This window comes from Myotis yumanensis, unplaced genomic scaffold (genome assembly GCF_028538775.1).
Source record: "Myotis yumanensis isolate MYYU_CA2020_CCGP unplaced genomic scaffold, mMyoYum1.0.hap1 SCAF_6, whole genome shotgun sequence".
Lineage (NCBI taxonomy): Eukaryota > Metazoa > Chordata > Mammalia > Chiroptera > Vespertilionidae > Myotis > Myotis yumanensis.
The window spans coordinates 8,876,434-8,898,910 of NW_027223757.1; the positions used below are offsets into that span (position 1 = coordinate 8,876,434).

The following is a 22,477-nucleotide window of genomic DNA, read 5'->3' on the forward strand; positions in this document are numbered from 1 at the left end:
CCCCCACCTCCCAAAGTTAACTCTTTAGGTGTGAAGCACAGATACAGATATATAACATAAACGGATACATAGTATATCTATGCTATTAAAATTTTAAGGAGGAACAATTAGGAAAAAAATGTCTCAGGAGACTCCTTAGGGGAGTGATCATGAAAAGAAGGTTGAGAAATACTGCTCTGAATATAGTTAAGCCTCATTTTAAAGAAGCCTTTGAAAAAACTATATATATAAAAGCCTAAGTGACCGAACGACCGGTCGCTATGATGCACACTGACCACCTGGGGGCAGGTGCTCAATGCAGGAGCTGCCTCCTGGTGGTCAGCAAGCTCCCACAGCCAACCTGCCACAGTCCGTCCCCCCTCACCCGCCCCCCCCCCCCTTGCTGGCAGGCTACAATCAGCCTCCCAACCTCCAGTGGTCCTTCCCCTCCCAGCCCCACCAGCTGGCCATGATCGCCCCAATCGCTGGCCAGGCTGATGGACACTACCTGTGTACGAATTTGTGCACCGGGCCTCTAGTGTTCTCTATTAAAAACAAGCAAGTGCCTTTATCATCAATTTTTCAGAAATGCATCCTAATAAGAGAAGCATCATCTTGTGCTAGAAGCAATCAACCTGAGAGTCAGCTCACTTCTCCAAGAGAAACAATCTTTCATGTGCCTGAAGCCATAACCAAAAGGAGTGGGAGGGAGGGGCAAGCTGCAGTCAGGCCGGGAAGAAATGGTGACCAGCGACCCAACCCCTCTGTCCCACAGCTCTCCACTTGACTTACAATGTGAGCCCCAAGCAAGCCACAGGTGACTTCAAATTTTCTAGTAGTCACATCGAAAAGAATAAAAAACACTCGTGGTTAATTTTAACATATTTGATTTTCTCCCAATGTATCCATAATGTTCTGTCAACATGTACGCAATGTGGAAAATGATTAACTTTACATCCTTTTTTGTACTAAGTCTTCAAATCTCCAGGTGAGCACACCTCTGATATGATTAGCCACATCTAAAGTGTTCAACAGCCACATATGGCCAGAGCACACACTGGACCTACAAACAAAACTGAGCATCCCTCCTCTTTCTGCTAACTTCTTTCCCAATGACAGTTTAATCTCCCTGACTCTTGGAAAGAAATGACCCAATTACAGAATTACCCAACCGTCTGCAGTGTCCAATCCAGAGCTGGTCCCTTTGTTTTCTCAGGAGCATAAACCCAAATCCTACAATAAACACTCCCACCACCCACTCACTGAGATGCCCAGGCAGGCGTCCTCCCTTGGTGCAGCCGCTACATAAAGGTCACAGGGTTGGACTACAGATGAGTTCTTAAGTAGCAAGGAATTCAATTCCTATTCATAGATTTAATGGTTACAGCTGTCTTTTGCATTGTCTCTTAATTTGAGTTAGCATGTTCAAATCTATTATTTTTTCCCACCAACTTTTAAAGAGACTTTGCAGAGAAATAAACTTTTAAAAGAAATCCTCAGAGACATAAAAGATCCTGGAGCCAAGAAAAAAAATAGGATACTTCAAAAAAGAAATTAAAAATATAGTAACAAAAACAAACCATATAGATAAGCAAAATGAACTCTAGTCTTGAGGACATGCTCCCAAAACACAGAGCCAAATACGAAGAGATAAAAAGTAGAAAAAAGGCTTTACTTAGGCCCGGTCTAGAAAGTCTAAAATCTGAACAATGGTATTTCCGAAAGGAGAACAGAGAAAGGAAAAGAAGAAAACCACTTCCCTGGAGTGAAGTGCATGCGTTTGTGGACTGAACGAGGTCAAGAGAACCCAGCAGGCTGACTAACGGATTCACACACGGCACCGGTTGTTACAGGATCTTCAGGAGGCTGAGGACGAAGGATGGACAGGACCCTCCGCGCTGTCCCAGGGATTAAGACGCAGAACAGCATCAGACTGACTGACTCCTGTGTTCGAACAATGAAGGCAAACGAACACAACTGGGAATGTTCGGGGCTAAGACCGGACAAGCATGAGGCAAGCGTTGCATTTTTGTAAAAGGTTCACTCACTGGGTTTGGACAGTGAGCTCGGGGACTCCGCAGGAGGCCAGCTGAGGAGCCAGCCCTGGCTGTGACTCTGCCACTCCATTGGCGAGGAACAATTACTTGGAAAGTGGGACTTCTGCTCTCACTTCTAGCTGCTGTATCAGGTAAGGCGTTGAGCTTATGATCATGGTGAGTGAAGTACCGAAAGGGTGAGCGGTATTTCCAGCAGTAGAAATACATACCGACGTGTACTAATACTTCCTTCATTCTTTTTGGCTTCGGCTCATGTACCAACATCCTTGGTAAGAGGTCTCTCTTATATATTCTCCCTCAATGTACTTAGCTCCTCTGACCAATTCTTTTGGTACGTAATCACTCTTGGTGTGAAGCAAACTAAGTTGTTCTCACTGTTTATAGAGTTTGAGAGAGAGACTATTCTTAAAGAGCAGGAATGTTGACATTGAAACCCAGCTATGCTTGGCAAGCTTCCATCACACACATTCATATTTGAAATAGATATATAAGCCCTGGCACTGTTCTTTTAATGTGGGACTTATTTTCTCTGGAGATGTTTTGCCTAGGGAAGAAAAGATGAAAGAGAAGACATGATGAATGTGTTCTAATATTTAGAGGGCTGCCGTGCGGAGAAGGGAGGGGATCTGTTCCAGAGGCAGCGCTGGGAGCAGAGCAGGGCAGTGGGGCGCTGGCTTCCTTTTATAGAGAACCCCCCACCCCCGACCTTCCAGTGTTTAAGCAGGACAGCCTCCGACCTGGGGGCAGGAGCCTGGATAGACAGCCGCACGTCCCCTTCCACCTGACTTTTCGTTGGTCCCTCATGAAGGCAGGTGCTCTGGGCTGAACTGTGTCCCCTCCCAAAAGAGAGACCTCAGAGAAACTAAACGTGATGACACCTTGATCTTGGACTTCCCGGCCTCCAGACTGAGAGATAATAAATTTCTGGCCCTGGTCGGTGTGGCTCAGTTGGTTGGGTGTCATCCTGTGCACAGAAAGGTCGCTGGTTCAATTCCCGGTCAGGGCACATGCCAGGTTTCGGGCTAGATCCCTGGTAGAGGGTGTGCAGGAGGCAGCCAATCCATGTTTCCTTCTCATATTCCCCTCTCATATCACTGTTTCTCTCTCTCCTCCTCCTTCCCCCTCCCTTTCTCTAAAAATAAATAAAAATATTTTTAAAAAATTTTAAATAATAGATACATAAATAAATTTCTGTTGTTTATACTCTACCCATTCTGTGGCCTTTCATCATGGCAGCCCTAGCAAGGGAACACAGCAGGATAGCTGCCTTGTGTTTGGTGTCAGCCTAAATACTGCAAGGCCACACAAAGACACATTCAGGCAACCCGTTCGTCCATTAATTAAATCCAGCACATATCTCTTTTCACCAAAGTACGTAACACAGGCACTGTTAACACTGGAGGTAAGAGGTGGACAACGGCAGGGTACTGACACTTTCGCTACACAAGTAGTTGGGAAAAATTCAAAGTATGCTACTCAGGAATAAGACTCCATTGATACGCTAGAAAGTTGTAAAGTTTAAGCCCAGAGAATATGTCTTCTGGAAGTTATCAAGCCATCCTTTCATCTAATATGGGGACATTGAGCTCTAGAGCATCTCAGGGTAGAACCATCTAGGAGTGGCTAGAGTAGGTAAAACTGGGGAGGAGTCGATCTCTGAGAAAACACCTACAGAATGTTCATTAAATAAGTTAATTGGCTAAAATAACTTACTGTTTTCATTAGTGGCTTCGTCACAGTGAGAGAGCCATTCATCGTGGGCCACCTCATTCTCTCAGAGGAAAGGGTCTGAATCTTGGTTGATTATCTGGACAAGCCCATAGGCTGCCTCATCAATGCTCTTCCTCAAATGGACCAGAGCATCAACGCTACTCATGAAGGACTGAAGTAACCTCTAAACGTTAGCCACGTATAAGTCTCTGCAGTAATTAAAGATTGGCAGTCTTTAGGGCAAGTAGGTATGGCATTTATCAACATCTTTCACCCATCCTGGGCCATAACCAACCCCTATTACATAATTTCCATCTTCTCCCATATGGGGGTGGCGGGGGGGAGACATGTTACCTGTAGACACATTTATGAAACTACTTACCTTTCTTTCATACCTAAATGATTACACAAGGGGACATTCTCCAATAAATTTTCCCCTCTTGAACTTTTTGTTCATCAAACGAAAACTTCGAATCTAGGAGATGGCTTTTAAGATCAGACTAACGAGAAAAAGCATAAAAGTGTTCTTATAAAAAGGCACAAAGAAATTATCAAGTAGATTCCCACCTGCTCAAGGTCGCTTCAGTGTCGTCAGCGGCCAACCCATCATTGGTTCCTAATGCCTGTATTACTACCAATTCTGAGGTTACTCGATCATAGATTTTCAGATGGCTGAAAATGCTCATGTCACAGATGGAAATTGACGCTCAGAGAGATAAAGGGATGTGTTCAAATTAAGGTTACACAGTGGCACGAAGTGATTTATAAAAGGGAGGGAGAATGAATAAAGATCTTATGCCTTCTACCTTCCCCACCCCCATTTTTTAAGCTAGAAGGAAAAATTAAGGTTCATTGCACTGTCAGAGTTGGATGCAGTTCAGAGGGAAAAAGTCTTCTCCATACAGCTTGACTGTTAATTACTAACCAAAAAAAAATCTGTGTTTCTTTAAAGATGAAAGCACTAGAGTATTATACCCAAAATTTGTCAATGACATAAGTAATTTCAGAGAGGCATGCTAAGAACATCGCTACAGAGCGGGGAATGGATTAAAACCGTTCCCAGAAACTGCACACTGTCGTACTTTTGTTAAGTTCAAGGCCTATTTTGTGAATGTTCTCCCTCGTTTTCAAAACATTACAAAACAGGATACAGCTTGAGAAACCGTCATGCAATAATATTGTACTCGAAATACCAGAGTAGGGAAAACAAAAACCCCTCTCTTTGTGTATTGAGCACTTACATTAGATAGCATTTGAGGACTAGGAGTCCTCATTTAATCACGAGCAGGTCAGGGTCTGATTTCACGTTTCCAGGCAACACCTGGGCAACCACTAGCACGCGCCTGCGAGCCCAGCGCGAGGACTGAAAAGCATCCAGCTGTGTCAGAGCTGATGCCACAAAGAAGCCACGGATGACTCTATAAAGCAGTGGTTCTCAACCTTGGCTGCACATTAGAATCACCTGGGAATCTTTTTACAAATCCTGATTTCTGGGCTTCACCCTCCGGAAATTCTGTTTCTTTGTTACTAATGTTGTGGCCTCACCCCATAACAAAGAAACAGAATTTCCGGAGGACGAGGCCCAGAAATCAGGATTTTAAAAAAGATTCCCAGGTGATTCTAATGTGCAGCCAAGGTTGAGAACCACTGCTATAAAGCTTTGTGCTAAACTATGCAGGAAATACATGGATATAAAGCGAAAAACAGATCCTCCTCTCCCATAGAAGTAAACGTATAATATTGTTAACTCTAACTTAAAATGTTGTCTTCATTTACTCAAATATTTGTTGAGCACTTACTATGTGTCAGACACTGTTCTAGGCCCAGGGGATTCCGGATTGAACCATCTAGATCCCTCCTCGGTCCCTAGCAGAGGTGAGGGTAAGACACAGACATGTGGAATGCCAGATGTTGACTAGCGATGTGGAGAGAAATAACAAGGAATGTGGGCAATAGGCAGGTCTTCATGAAAATACCAACAACGTGCCAATTATGTCACAAACTGAAATAGAAAAGGGTTTGAATCATAAAAACGTTTCTTCCCAGTAGAGAAACAGCCTCTCAGAGAAAAACAAGTATTTGGGGGGAGGGGGTCATCTTTGAACAGAGACCTGGAGCAGCCCCCAGGGTACTCACTATCCAGAAAGTTCTTAAATGATCAAAAGCAAAGAAAAACTACTTGTGATTCCAGAATGGATTTTCTGTACGGTAACAAGATCCGCAGGGAGGGCTGCGATCGCTTGGCAGTGACCCTATGGCCTTGCCATATCCCACAGGCCCTGCACTCCAGGAGCCGGCAGGTTCAAACAGCAAATTTAATAAACGCAAGACGGTGCTAAGAAGCACCATTTGCAAAATGAAATTCTCCATTGTGTTACAAGTTAAGCTTCTAGATAACTGGCCAATGGCTCCTTCGTTAACTGTGTCTGTGGGAAATATCCAGATACAGAAAAGTGGAATCCTGTGACAGGTCAGAAACCCACCCTCAGAAAAGCTGCTGCTTTAAGCAACAACATTTTGGGGTCTTTTTGGTCTTTATTTTTTCTTTTTTTAAACATATATTTTTATTGATTTCAGAGAGGAAGGGAGAGGGAGAGAGAGATAGAAACATCAATGATGAGAGAGAATCACTGATCAGCTGCCTCCTGCACACCTCCTACTAGGGATCAAGCCCACAACCGGGCATGTGCCCTGACCAGGAATCAAACCGTGACCTCCTGGTTCATAAGTCGACACTCAACCACTGAGCCACACCGGCCAGGCGGGTCTTTATTTTTCTTGGGATGAGTGTTGCCCCTGGGGTCAAAGCAGATATACAACCATGGTCCCCATGCTCATTACCTGAGCAACCTGGTCACCATTCTCTGAGGAGGGCAGCACAGCCTGTTCTCTCGTTAGTGGGGAGATACTCTGAAAGCAGCGGCCCCCAGTGGCCAATGCTAGCGCACAGCACCCAACTGCTGGTGCAAATGTCCTCACTCTGGGTGTGCAAATAGTACAAAGTCCGTGTGAGCAAACATGTCAAAACCAAAAGAAGACCACCACTGTTTATTTGCTCACACAAACACATGTGACCTGTGAAAAGTGGAGGGGAAACACGGCTCTCACATGCTTTACGAAGTTGGCTGTGTCTACTCTGCAGAAAGGCAAAAAAAAAAAAAAAAAAAAGATGCCTTGTCAACGATAAATTCAAACGTATTAAAACCCGAGACAATCGCTTGCTTGCTGGTATACACAGTGAGTTCTCTAGGTCCTTTAACAACCAAATATGTTACTGCCAGAACAAGGAAGGGTCTTTATATGTTTAATGTCACAGTGTTGAATTTTCCCATTTGTTTAGGGGGAAAAATAACCTGCCCAACAGATACTAAGATTGAGTTTTGCCTTTTTTTTTTTTCATCTAAAAGTTCTAAATTTGCAAAAGTTTTAAACCTAAAATTGGACCCAGACCAAGATATAATGTTTTAAAAATCTTTTTTTGTTCCAGCATTTAATTCCATTTCTGGAAATAACTATGAAATCTAACCATAGGCCATCACTGATGTCAAGAGAAAAAGCACAAAAAATATTGTTTAACAATTTAACACCAGGACTCCATATTTACCTTACCAGGTAGACAAAGTGGGAACAGAAAAAACAAACAAACAAACAACAAGTGTACGAAGCTGCCTCAGAGACCCAGTAACTCATAGGAGAAACAGTTCAGTCTAAAACAGTGAAAGCTCATCCCAAAGGCAGGGCCTCTGGGGGCCTGGGCAGCCCTTGGCTCTCTGTGTGTGTGTGTGTGTGCGTGTGTGTGTGTGTGTGTGTGTGTGTTCTTTCCAAGATGACAAGCCTTTTCAGGATCTTTTGAAAGACGAGGTATATGAATGTCCACTCTTCCTGCACGAGGCATTTACTATTTGCTCAGCAGCCCCAAGGCCAGGGTCAGACGCCTGAGTGGGCTTAGGGAGACAATGGAGTAAGCCTAGGGTGGGGACAGGTCGCTTTCTAGAACAATCAGTGTTGACCCACATGGCTGAAAAGTGAATGAAATCATATCTGGACTAAAGGAAGACAGCCAGCAGACCTCCAGCAAACATGCCACAGATAGAAAGGATTATATGGAAATGTGGTCACCTGCCCGGTCTCCCTTCTCTTAGCAATCCCACACAACACGTCAGGTAACAGCCTGACCCCAGCACGACCTCGGTGGCACATTTCAGTGATACTGTCTACCAAATGCCTTCTATTCTCCACCCTTCTTTCAGGGCCCAGCACCGGCTGTTTTCCTGTCTGGGTTTCTATCCTATCCTTTGCTCCGAGTACATAGTTCCAATAGGCGAGCCTGTGGACACGCCCCGCACGGCAACAGCACAGCAGCTGAAAGCTGGAGCTTGGCAATGTGCCGACATGGGCTTGAATCCTGGGAATGGCATCAGCCCACCTCACAGGGGCGCTGTCACTTTTTAAGGCCATAATGCACAAAAGGCACAGTTCCAGAACCCATAATAAAAACTGGTGACGTGGATAGAACCTGGCGAGGAAACCAAGATGGCGGTATAGGTAAACACCGGAGATTGCTGCCGCAAACAACCACTTCAAAAATACAACTAAAAGACGGAACGGACATCACCCAGAACCACAGGAAGGCTGGCTGAGGAGAGATTCTTCAACTAGAAGGAAAGAGAACAGCATACTGAGGCTCAGAGGCGGCGCAGTGTGGAAAATACAAAGGTACGGAGGTGTGCGTGGAGCCAGCTGGTGGCTGAGGGCGAGGTTGTCGTTTTCAATCAGGAGGGAGTCTCAGACTCTGAGCTCCAGATCCGGGCGAGTCTCTAGGGACTCAGACTCAAACGGGAGAAGCGGGACTGTCTGGCATCAGTCGGAACGTGAGGGCAGCTTTCTCTCCGAGGTTTGCAGCAGTTGCTGGGGTTCTGAGAAGCAGAGCCTCTGGGAACGGGACTGAGAGCAGCCATAACTGCTCCCTCCACCCGTCCTGTTGATCCCCTGTGACCTGACCTGCCCAAGCCCTGCGCAGAGCCATTTGCCGGACAGCCTCAGGCAAAGGCTAGATTAGCACTTCTCCAGAGGACAGAAGTTTTCCCACTGCAGACACAGCTGATTCTCACAGCCAGTAGGCCTGGTGGTCAAATCCCTCTAGTATTAACTACAACAATCAAGGCTTAACTAGAACAAGACTGCGCACAAAGACCACTAGGGGGTGCACCAAGAAAGCATAAAAAATGCGGAGACAAGAAAACATGACAGAAATGGAGGATATAGAGCTAAAAAACGCACTTTTGAGGGCTTTCAATAATTTGCTAGAAACTGCCGATAAACTTGATGAGAGCCTCAAGAAATCTAATGAGACCCTCGATGTTGTGATAAAGAACCAACTAGAAATTAAGCATACACGGACTGAAATAAAGAATATTATACAGACACCCAACAGCAGACCAGAGGAGCGCAAGAATCAAGTCAAAGATTTGAAATGCGAAGAAGCAAAAAACACCCAACCGGAAAAGCAAAATGAAAAAAGAATCCGAAAATACGAAGATAGTGTAAGGAGCCTCTGGGACAGTTTCAAACGCACTAACATCAGAATTATAGAAGATGAGAGACAGCAAGATATTGAAAACCTATTTGAAGAAATAATGACAGAAAACTTCCCCCCACCTGGTGAAAGAAATGGACTTACAGGTCCAAGAAGTGCAGAGAACCCAAAAGAAAAGGAATCCAAAGAGGACCACACCAAGACACATCATAATTAAAATGCCAAGAGCAAAAGACAAAGAGAGAATCTTAAAAGCAGCAAGAGAAAGAGACTCAATTACCTACAAGGGAATATCCATACAACTGTCAGCTAATTTCTCAACAGAAACTTTGCAGGCCAGAAGGGAATGGCAAGAAATATTCAAAGTGCTGAATACCAAGAACCTACAACCAAGATTACTTTATCCAGCAAAGCTATCATCCAGAATTGAAGGTCAGATAAAGAGCTTCACAGATAAGGAAAAGCTAAAGGAGTTCATCACCACTAAACCAGTATTATACGAAATGCTGAAAGGTATCCTTTAAGAAGAGGAAGAAGAAGAAAAAGGTAAAGATACAAATTATGAACAACAAACAAGCATCTATCAACAAGTGAATCTAAGAATCAAGTGAATAAATAATCTGATGCACAGAATGAACTGGTGATTATAATGAATCAGGGACATAGAAAGGGAATGGACTGACTATTCTTGGGGGGGAAAGGAGAGTGGGAGATGTGGGAAGAGACTGGACAAAAATCGTGCACCTATGGATGAGGACAGTGGGTGGGGAGTGAGGGCGGAGGGTGGGGCAGGAAGAACTGGGAGGAGAGGAGTTATGGGGGGGAAAAAAAGAGGAACAAATGTAATCTGAACAATAAAGATTTAATTAAAAAAAAAAAAAGATAGAACCTGGCTATGCTGATCAACTGAAAAAAAAAAAAAATGGTGACGTGTTGGCTGTTATTCTCACTTTGGCAGCATCCGGTCTCCAAACATCTAAACGCAACCTCGCCTCAGCCCCCAGATCTTACCCCACCCACTGGCCTCAAATGATTGCCCCACCTGAACTCGGAGCAGCTCTCATCTCCTACAGAATTCATGAGACCACCACCCCGTCTTAACCTTATTTTTATCTGCGGCATCTATCCTTCCACAGGCTAGTTTCCTGTCCCCCAGGAAGGAGAGCACCATAGGTGATGGGCCATTTCTCAGCTGTTTTCATCTTCCCTGAAGGCCCCAGCACGCTGGCTCGGCCATGGAAGACTCCAAATCTGCTGCTGGCAAATTTGGACAAAGTGTGATTTGGACAAAGTGTGAGACTTTGGAGTCTGGGTTGGGCCCTTCCGATTATTTTGGAGGAAATGATTTGAAACTCTATATTAGGTTATGCAAACCCTCCTGCTGGGAGACTTGTCTGTATCCTAACTTTCTATTGTGCCTATCGTGCCATAGGAAGATCAGCACTGAAGGGCTTAAAGCAGTGGTTCTCAACCTTCTGGCCCTTCAAACACAGTTCCTCATGTTGTGGTGACCCCCAACCATAAAATTATTTTCGTTGCTACTTCCTAACTGTAATGTTGCTACTGTTATGAATCGTCATGTAAATATCTGATATGCAGGATGGTCTTAGGAGACCCCTGTGAAAGGGTCGTTCGACCGCCAAAGGTGTCGCGACCCACAGGTTGAGAACCACTGGCATAAAGCAAGTCTCTCAATATGCCACTTTGGTCGGAGGGTTATTTGGAGCTAAAGGCAATCAAAACCCAGCAGATTCAGGAAAAACTCTTCACCTCCATGCTCAATTGCCACATGGGAAAGGGAGTTGGTACCAGTAAGAGAGCTAGTACCAGAAACCCCGCTTCACCTAAGCAACCTCTGTTTCCCAAGCATCCCCTCGGCCTTCCTCCTCTTTGTATCTCCAGACCCCACCCCTTTCCTAGCTCAAGAGGTTATAAAGATTCAATCACCTGGCTGCCTTTTGTGTCTCCTATCTTTATACACCCCCGAGCCCCAGACCCCCTGAATGTCCCTAATTAAATTTGTTTTTCTCCTGTTAATTTGTCACGTCATACTGTCTGACCAGCCAAATAATCTGGAAGGGAAGACAGGACAAACTTCCCACCCTACAGCTCGAAGCAGTTTTATGGGGCCATCAAACAAAAACGGGTCCCACGTGTTGGAAGAATCTCATGTAACCCAGGCAATGGCCGGTCTCCTCTCACAGGGCTTTCCCATTCACTTGTCTCGTTCACATTACGGAGTCGGTTTACCTTGTGCCAAATCATCCGTGTATGTCCTCCGATAGTGGCTGTTAAGTTATTCCTTCACTGATGACGAAAGAGAATGACGAGAAGAGAACAAGGACAGAGCCAGGTTCTTCAACATGTGGCCCTTCACATGTGGGCCTTCACGGGGGCTTGATTCTGACACGAAGGTGTGGTTCTCGCCACTCCTCATGGGCTGAAATCAAACCCCTGGTTCTGTGGTGGGAGGCTCGATTTCCAGTAACCACCCCTCTAGGACCTCAAGGCTCAAGGGCTACGCACCTACAATATCTCACAGTTTAGGCAAAGAGAGGCGCCCAGCGGGGAACGCACACTACTGACACATCTGTGTAGATACTGACTCTTAAAGCAACAGGACTCCAGCATTTCCGAGGGTTCACATTAGACACCAGACAAGTAATTGGGACAAGGCAACAGTGGAAACACAAAACAAAAAACATGACGCTCCAGGTAAGGACATCTAAGAAAGAGGAAACGTGACTTCACTTCCTGTACCCAAGAATTGGTACATAACTTCCTAACCTCAGTGTAGGGACCTACCCAAATGGCCAGATAAATATTTCCTTTTGTAACCAATTCACTGCTTGTCTGGTCAACACCACCCACCCCCAGGGAGGATAACGGTATATACACATCCTGCCCAGACCTGTGTTTACTCCTCTCCTGGGTTCACTGCAGGTGTCGTTTGCCCTCCTGCCCCTGTGGTTCTGCTCAGAGCCGGGAAGGGTGACTTACCCTCTGGGACAATGACTTCCTCCTCCTGGCCATTCAGGACGCCCTCCTGCGGGGTGAGCTCTTCTTGCTCAGCTAAGCCGTTGAGGGTGGACAGCTGGCCATTCTTCTGTAGGAGCTATGGGAAGACAAAACTTAATTTCAGTCTTCACGGCCAAGTTAGAAATCCTGTAACTTCAAGAAAAAGAAATCATTTTGAGGAGAAATACAGAGAAAGGAGGGTCGATGACAATGAAGATTTAAGCCTTTTTTATTCATCTGAATGATCCAACTACTTTACAATAGGTACAAGGAGCTACTGTTAAGCAGATAAGTATGCACACAATTCATTCACTCACCTGAATACCATGCATGATTAACACACCCACCATTCCAGGCTTATTTGAGATATAACAAACAATAAATACGTCAGGTGTGGTCCCCACCATTTTGAGCTTATAAACTACCATGGAACGCAGATTTTTTAAAAAGTCTTTTACTTTAATGTTTCCTTGTGGTTAGAAGTTATGCGTATTTGACTAGAATATGCATAAGTGACAATGTGTCCTTCTCAAGATAGAGGGCAGACAGTTAAAAATAATAATTACTAACTCGCAGCTATGGAAACTGTCATGAAGGAGGAACACATAGAACAAAGGACAGTAACTGAGGGCCCTAACCCAGGCTGGGGTGTCAGAAGGGCTTCTCAGAGGAAGTAAAGGTACCACTGAGGTCTAAGTTCCCAGGCAAGGGGAGTTTGAGAAGGGGGTAGTGGATGCAGAGAAGGGGGGCAAGTTGAAAGACCCCATGGTTCAAAGGCCAGTTTATCCAAAGTGAACAAAGAGGTATGTAACACGTTTTTATGAGTTATTGTTTTTCCATAAAAATATTACTAAAATGGTCATTTGCAATCTTCCCTATTGGATAGCTTGTGCAATTGAGGTCATCAGTTGCAAAAACAATAGACATACAGACATGCCGTCAGGCCATTTTTTAAATCCTGAGACTACAGGTAAAAAAATTGTAAGCCAAATAAAAATAGCACAATAAACCATAGCTGATTTGGCTCAGTGGATAATCGGCCTGGCAGACTCAAGGGTTCCAGGTTTGATTCCGGTCAAGGGCACATGCCAGGGTTGCGGGCTCGATCCCCAGTAGGGGGCATGCAGGAGGCAGCAGATTAATGATTCTCTCTCATCATTGAAGTTTCTATCTCTCTCTCTCCCTCTCCCTTCCTCTCTGAAATCAATAAAAATATATTTTAAAAATAAATAAATAACAAAAATAGCACAATAACCCACAGGAACCTAAAGATTTCAACAATGCTTTATAGCTCATGTACTTTTCTCATTTATCTTAAAGCCAACGTAGCAGGTGCCATGGATTCCATTTCACAGGTGAGGACAAGAGACTGCAGGTTGGCTGGACAAGCTCAGGAATGGAGGCAGCTGTGGCCTGGAGGCCAGGACTCACCACTGACCACTTCCAGGGTTTTCCTACAACACGATAAATTGTTGCAGGACCTGTTATTACACACAGTGATAAAACGCCTCAAAGGAGTATTCCACAGTATCCAGCCCTGGACCCCAAAGAAACCTCAAAGCTTAACACTCCATTTGGCATCACTCCACGCTGCCGACAGGCTGGCCAAATCAGTGACTCCCATCAGAGCCTTAAAGGAACAGTGGGTTCACGACGGTCCACCTAGAAGGCTTGAACTGTGCTGCATTCATTTCACCTGGCTGTTCTCTGCTCCCGGCAAAGCTGCCCTTCAATTGCATGAGCCACCTCCTGACCTAGTACCACTGCACTTTAATGCACTGCCCATGGACTGGTTGGCTTCCACAGGCCCATGCTGAGTCCATTTATTAGTCAGAATACTCAGATTACATTTCCACTTAAGTTCTTCTCTTACCAAAATATGAAAGATGGGACTTTTAAATGAAACCCAATGACAAGAGCAAAGGTAGGGGAGGGAGGACTCCACAAGGCCCATCAGCAAAAATGTCAGTGATTATGAGTATTTTCACTTAATCCCACTAGTTCTGTGCACAGGTTAGACTTACATTTGATTAATAACATGAAGAAGAGCCAAGGGAGGAAAGCAAGAAACATATTATCTTAGGCTACACGGTAACCCCATGAATCCCAGACCTAAAAAATGCTGACATATACACCACAATAGGGCAAACTCAACAGGGAACATGAGAAAGCTGTTCTAACTCATTAATATCAATGCAGTAAATGTTGGTCAACTGTGCGCCTGGTTTAGGAACCAGAATGCTGAAGTTTTATAGAATTTAGAGTTCTACAGAGTTTCTATAATTCTTGAAAGATTTCTCATAATGCTTTGTGAGCTATCAAATCCAATTTGATAATTCACAAAGGAGTCAAATTGAGTATCTTTTAACGTGAAGGATCTTATAGGACACAGGCACAAACTTTCATCCACATTTAGAAATGTTTTATGTATATTTAGGTGAATGAGTGAAAAAGGAGAAGGGATTAAGAAGTACAAATTGGTTGTAACAAAATAGTCATGGGGATGTAAAGTACAGCATAGGGAATATAGTCAGTAATCCTATATAATAAAAGGCTAATATGCAAATTGACCAAACGGCAGGAACGACCGGTCGCTATGACACGCACTGACCACCAGGAGGCAGACACTCAATGCAGGAACTGTCCCCTGGTGGTCAGTGCGCTCCCACAGGGGGAGCACTGCTCAGCCAGAAGCCGAGCTCACAGCTGGCAAGCGCAGTGGTGGCGGCGGGAGTTTCTCCCACCTCTGAGGCAGTGCTAAGGAGCAGTGAGCCCAGCGGTAAGGAGCAGTGAGCAGGTGGGCGGTAAGGAGTGAGGGGTCCCGGACTGTGAGAGGGCGCAGGCCAGGCTGAGGGACACCCCCCCCCCCCCCCGAGTGCACGAATTTTGTGCACCAGGCCTCTAGTATTCTAATAACTAATTATGGTGCCAGGTGGGTGCGAGATTTATCAAGATGATCACTTAGTAAGTTACATAATGTCTAATCATGTGGGGAGAGGGTACACCTGAAATCAAAATAATAATGTATATCAATTGTAATTGAAAATAAAAAATGATTAAAAAATGTTATATGCATATGATGTATATTAGACGATGTAAATAAAGTGAGTCTTAAAAACTAAGATAACCTGTCAGCCAACTTTGTATGTGAAATGTGGTAGATAAATGTTAGATTAGTCATTCCCAGTGGCCTCAGGCAACTGTCTCTACTTCAGGAAGGCACTTGATGAGGTGACTTTGGTGACAGGCAATTTATGACGGTGACATTGTTAAAATTGAGTTTTAGCATATTCATAGCTTGGGTCCAGCAAGTGCACCCATACTGTGACCCCTGGGTAATGTCTCAAGTGAGCAGTCAGAGTCCATGACACACTGACGCCCCACACAAAAATGGGACTTCGTTCCTCGCCACACCCAGGCATTTTCACTGCTCTGTGCTCCACTTGGAGATGCTTTTTACAAAACCTCTTGTGTTCTAGAGGATGGGTAATTAACTTTTCCTCGCCAGAAAAAGGGGGGCCTTGTTTTCCTTTCCTCCCATCCTAAACCATCTAAATAACTCATACTGTTGCTAAGGGTTCAGGTGCCTCTAAGAGTTACCAGTACATTAAGGTCACCCCAAATCATAAGAAACCTAACCCACACTCCTTAACATTTAAGTCCTTTCTGTCTATATATGCCTATGGGCATTCATTTTCTAAAAAAAGGGAGAATACATGCTTTTTATAACCCGATTGTTTCAGATATTATGGATGTATTTCTTTATCAATAATCAATAAACACGTAACTGCTCGTCCTCAGTCATTCTCTCAAAAGTTATGTCTTTTGAGATGGGAACCAGACTTGAAAGACAGGCTCCTTGCATTTAAACATAGTCAGCACCAGAGAACCTATTTTCCACTGGCTTTGCGCTTCAAAAAGGGTAAACGCCTCCTTTGAGCAAATCAAAACCCTCAATGTTTTCAAGCTTATATCCTCTGAGAAGGTCAGCCAGAGTTCACTCCCGTAAAGTATTACCACATTACAACTAAACAAAACGGTGAAAAAAAGATCTCCAGTGCTTCCAGCAACAGTGCTTTCCTCCTGTTCCTGTAAGAACAACGGACAATCTCCAAAATGGTAGCCAAGGCATTGCAGAAAAATGACCAGATTTTGCTCCCCTTCCTTCTCCACTGGAGTCAGCCATGGGAGTCTCAAGCTCTTTAATGAATGGACAAAACAGATGCGCTCTTGACAGCTGTCAGGATGTTGGGGAAGAGGAGGTGGGCCTGCTAAGGTCACTATGTTCACCACCAAAGCGATGCTCCTGGCGGTTCATTCTCACTGGATGACGCACTGGGTGGGAGGGGCCCCGGGTCCCACATTCCAGGTGGTAGATGGGGCTGCGAGCCTGCAGTTCACCCCGACTCCAGCAGCAAACCCCACGAAGCAGAACTGTTAAGTGGGTGTAGGCAGGAAGGAACCAGAACCTCATGAATATAACAAGGAAACACACATAATTAGAATAAAAAAGATTACTTGGAAGGAATTTTAAAACCATGACAAAATTTGTAAAGAAAACTCCTCAATGTGTTTCCTTCGTTCTAATAGAAAAGTGTTTTGAAAGTAAAACTTTAAAAAAAAGTCAAAGAGAAGAAAATCTAAATCAGAGTATAGGTCAATAAATGTCTTTGGTGAATAAGTTTAAGTGTGCACGTCCATTGGCTCCACCCATTCTAACAGATATGGATCTGTATACACATGCAAGATGCGCAACACACAATAATTGATCATAGCAACAATCTTAAACATCTATCAGTAGAGGGAAGAATGAAATTATGACATATCCATATCATAGAAAGCAATAAAAGGAATGACGTAAATCTAGACACAATGATGTGGGTAGATGTCCCCAATGAAAGTGAAAAAAAGCAAGCTGCTGAGACTGTTTGTTGCTTTATAATTTCTTTAAATTAAAACAAAAATAACTAACAGGAAGGGAGGTGGGGGAAAGTGCTTGCTCCTATGTTTGTAGAAGCATTTAAAAAAAAGTCAGAAATGAGCCCTGGCCAGTTTGGCTCAGTGGATAGAGCATCAGCCTGAGGACCAAAGGGTCCTAGGTTTGATTCAAGTCAAGGAAGGGCACATACCTTGGTTGCAGGCTCCTCCCTGGCCAGGTCCCTGGTCGGGCGCATGCAGGAGGCAACCAATAGATGTGTTTCTCTCACATCAATATTTCTCTCTGTCTTTCCCTCTCCCTTCCACTCTCTCTAAAAATCAATGGAAAAATATCCTCAGGTGAGGATTAACAATAAATAAATAAATAAATAAATAATTTTTAAAAATTAAAAAAAAAGTCAGGAATCATGTCTCAAATCTTTAACAATGGCTACCTCTGTGGGATTGTTTGGTTTTATCCTTTGGAGAGGGACTGAGGAAGAATCATGGTGTAAGTTTTATTCACTTTATCGTTATAAAAGCGAAACATTCATTGGGCCCTAAAGTCCATTGACTGTTACGCTATAAGCATGTCCAATGTATATTTAAATTCCTAGAAACAGGCAGGAACCAAAGTGGAGGCTAAATGTGGGAACCGATTACTCCATCAACAATCCATAGAATACGAATTTTAGCCCTAATTTTTGTGAGCAATCCGGCCTGAACTCTTTAATCCCTCTCGGCCTCTCCCCACAGCGGTGCTTTCCAACAAGCCAGCTGGAAGAAGCCGTGTCTCAAGATGAAAGCATCTACACGGGCGAGCCCCCTCCGAGATGCAGAAAGAAAACCGTATAGCAACATCCGTGTTCAAATACTTTCAAAGGTTTTCTTTAAGATGCTGTAACATTATTGGAAATCCTGTAATGTGTGATATAATAATGTGGGTATACTGTTTTATAACACCCTCAGCGCTTACAGGTATATAATGCTGGATCTACAGACGACATATCCTGTATGCTTTAAAATGCTCAAAGAAAATATAAAAATTAACATGAGACAAAATAAGCTTGGTACAATGTTGATGACAGCGGAAGCTGGGGGGTGGGTACACGGGTGTTTGTTATAGTATCCTCTGCTCTTGAGGATGGCTTGAAATTTTCCAGAATTGAAAGAAAAACAATACGTTTTCTTTAGAGGAGCTTCTTGCAGTTTAACCTTGGGGTGCAGTCAATAAAATATGTGAAGTCCAGAAAGCTTCAGAACAGTCGACAGGATTTTTAATTGTTTTGTGTTTTAAATAGTAAACTGTTTCATCCCTTCATCGTGATCTAATTTCTAATTAACTCAAGATCTATAGAAAGTGGCACTACAGCAATCCTTATATAGAAGGAAGACATAATTTACATTCCACGAATTTAAATAAGATTTAAGGCAACCCACAAAAGAAAAAGATGAGATCTTTTAACTTGCAAGGCTTTTCAGAGACGGAATATGAACTGTGTATCCAGTTTCCGAGGAACTGTCAGCACGTTGAGCCGAGAGCTCTCTCGGACCAAGAGGACAGTGTCCCCCGGTCGGGAGCGATGCTAGTGACCTGTAAACAGAAGCAGCCCTGGTCTCTGAGAAGCTGACCTTTCTGCCCCCAATTTTCCCCCTGGAAGGGATGACAGAGCCTCCTGTAAGTGTGACAGCTTCCCCCACTCAACTCTTCACACCCTGAAGCCTCTGATCTTTAAATAAAACCTCCGCTTGCTACTTCCTTCCACTCAGATATTCCACAAATCAAAACCCGGGAACAAACATAATCTGACCGGTGACACTGCTTCTAACAGGATGGCGATAGTTTCAAGGACCCAGAAAGGGCGGGGATGGGCATCTCATCACCATCATCCAGAGTCAGGATGGCTGCCAGCCCCGTACAATGAGAACATAGGGTCCAGCCAGGCCGGTGTGGCTCGATGGTTGAGCACCGAACTATGAACCGGGAGGTTGAGGTTCGATTCCTGGTCAGGGAACATGCCTGGGGTTGCTGGCTCGATCCCCCATAGGGGGGGTTGCAGGAGGCAGCTGATCAATGATTCTTTCTCATCATTGATGCTTCTATCTCTCCCTCCCTTTCCCTTCCTCTCTGAAATCAATAAAGATATATTTTTAAAAAGAAGAAAGCAAGCGCAGGGTCCAGCTGTCTGGACTCTCCATACACCAGCATTTTATCTTGCAGGTCTTCATTTCTTAGATCTGACTTGGAGTCCACAGTGTTGTTCAACTGGACAACATCCCCCTACCAACTGCCAGAAGTAAAAAATACTCACAAAGGAGCAACATTTAACCAAGTTCCTACTTGATTGGCTTAGACTGTTTTCATTGTGCACCATGGATTTAATTAAATCCTAGTGGAAAATATTCTAATGTGCAGGATGCGAAGATTAATCTTATTTTGCCTTTGAAATTGCAATGCACTATATAAGGGAAGTTTCTGGAATAGTATCTGAACAGCACATGAGCCTATGGGTGCATAAATGCCACTTGGTGAAGGGTATAAAAACCACATAGACAGTCTCTGGTCACTGCCGACAAATCCCTGATTGCTCTTAGTTTTCAGTAGAATTTGTGAAAATTACTTACGGTAGTTAAGTAACTGCCTTACTTAACTCAGACTCATTCTTCCAGACAGACATGAGAGAAAGAATGAATGCTAAGAGAGCCACTGAAAATCACTATTTGCTTTTAGCGTGCATAATTAATTTTCATTTTAATTGAACAGTATTCAAATTGTTGAGTGTTTTAGAGAATAATATCTCATTTTGATTACTTAAATCCCAAAGGACACTGCCCACTTCAGGTGAACTCATTTTATTAAGAATGTTGGGGTGGGGGGTGGGGGGGCCTAGACGGTTTGGCTCAGCGAATAGAGTGTCGGCCTGTGGACCAAAGGGTCCCAGGTTCGATTCCAGTCAAGGGCACATACCTTGGTTGCAGGCTGCTCCCCAGCCTGGGCCTTGGTCAGGGCTCGTGCAGGAGGCAACCAGTCAATGTGTTTCTCTCATATCGATGTTTCTCTCTATCTTTCCCTCTCTTCCACTCTCCCTAAAAATCAATGGAAAAACATCCTTGGATGAGGATTAACAACAACAACAACAAAAGAATGTTGGGGGGGCGGGGCAGGTAGAGGGTGGAGTTGGCAGAGGGTATATGGCGGGAAAAGGGGCAAGAATTTTTAAAAAAGAAATGAAACAATTCATTGGCCTGTAAAAAAAACAACAAGGAAGACATAAGGAAATGCATAATGCTAAGAATTATCAATGTCAGGATTCAGGTTTAAAACTTAGAAAATTCTTCAGCAGAGATTAAATCAACATGGATAAAAGAAAAATGCTGCAGGATGAGGTAGAAAGAAAGATGGACAGAGATAGATGGATAAGAAACAAAAAAAGAATGTTATCTACAAATTAGGTCTCTAAATTTCAAAGATCAGCTTTTTCCCAAACTAGTAGCCAAGCATAATGGTAATATACCAGATATACCAATGCCATTATACCAGGAATTATCTCAGAAGTGTTCTGTGCTCAAACTGGCTTGGGAACTCTGATCTAGAAAAGATAAGCAGATTTATTTGACTTTGGAAACTCTTTATGATGCATTTTTTTCTAAAATGACTTGCAGAACCCTTTGTGAGCCACAGCTATTAACATCCCTCCTAAGTAAAGACACCAGGGTAAATACAGCATGTTTTAACACACAACATTTCAGTCAAATACTGCCCTACTCTGAAAAGTTATAGTTGTTTTAAAAAGTATTAAAACTCCTGGATTCTCTGGGAAAGTATGCAAAAGAAAACAAAGAGCTCTAAATCTGGGGAGGTGAGAGAGCAACCGTGCTGATTTCAGGCAAAGGGAATTTATAAGATCTCTGCTTGAGATTAAGGAAATGAAAAGCACCACCTACCACCGACAGCAATTCACTGTGTGAAGATGGTCTACCAGAAGTCCAGTATGTGAAATGCCTACCTGGGAACGTTTGGAGCCCCCACAACATTGACGTCTGTATTGTGCTTAGGACAGAGAGATGCTCCATGAAAACAACTGAAGACACCTGTGCATCCTATGCCAAGCCTCTGACACTACCAGCATCTTCCTCTCGGTGGACACTGCACATGGGATTGTAGGACATGAGGCATCCTTGTTCCCCACCCCAAATGTGCCACCTAACACTCCTGGTTAAGAATCACTACTCACCTTCAGAGAACCAAAAAGGAGCTCTAAAGGTTGAACTGAACTTGAAGAATTATAGTCTTTTTCTTCCCCAACTTGCTTTAAACCAAGTAAATGCATTCCTAGCCCTAGCTGGTTTGGTTCCGTGGATAGAGCATTGGCCCACAGACTGAAGAGTCCCAGGTTCGATTTCCGTCAAGGGCACGTAAGTTGGTTGCAGATTCCCTGGCCCTGGTCAGGTTGTGTGCAGGAGGCAACCAATCGATGTGTCTCTCTCACATCAATGTTTCTCTCTGTCTCTCCCTCTTCCACTCTCTCTAAAAATCAATGGAAAAATATCCCGGGTGAGGATTAACACAGAAGGGAGGGAGAGAGGGAGGGAAGGAGGAAGGAAATGCATTCCTAGTTATAGTACCGTTGTGTTGGATCAATGACATAAACCATCTAACAGATCCAGTGAACCACGGTTCAGATGGCTTTTGTGTTAAGGACAGGGAACAAGTCCCACTCTCACTTTATTTCCACTCTTCTTAAACTTCAAAACAATGCTAACGTTCCATGTTTAACAGAAAACTAAGCACCTAATACCTATTGGCTACTTATTTGACACTGGGCCCCAGTGGGTGGGGCCTACACCCTATCAAGATCGTGTCCACCCACCTTGTCAAGTTAGCTTATATTCTAAAGCTTATATTCTAGTGTTATGATATATAGCGTGAATGTCTAAGACAAGCTATTTCTCCCCCCTTCTGAGTCATACCTACAAGATGTACAGGGCAAAGCAACCGCCTCCACAGACCCCAAATGCAAAATATTCCTGGGAAGACAACCATGAAAACGAGTTGCCTAAAAGCACAAGATTGTGTCCTGAGACATTTCTGACAACTCTCACACCGCGTTCCTTCAGAGCCCCTGTACCAGCAAGTTCACAGTCCCATTTGAGGTAGATGTAGAGGTCAAGATCCCAAATCCCACTCAACCCCTACACACCACGTCACCTTCAAGTCGTTACTCTCTCGTTGAGTGCCTGCTTCTCTCAAAGGGATCTG

General features: G+C 44.0%; 1 protein-coding gene across 1 annotated transcript in view; it reads right to left on the reverse strand.

The window, feature by feature from the left end:
- The window catches only part of AKAP12 (A-kinase anchoring protein 12), a 73,691-nt gene that overhangs the window by 22,980 nt on the left and 28,234 nt on the right, over positions 1–22,477 (reverse strand). Inside the window, exon 2 of the mRNA XM_070417466.1 lies at positions 12,283–12,397. Coding sequence (XP_070273567.1) covers positions 12,283–12,397 — 115 coding nt within the window. The remainder of the gene's footprint in view (positions 1–12,282; positions 12,398–22,477) is intronic.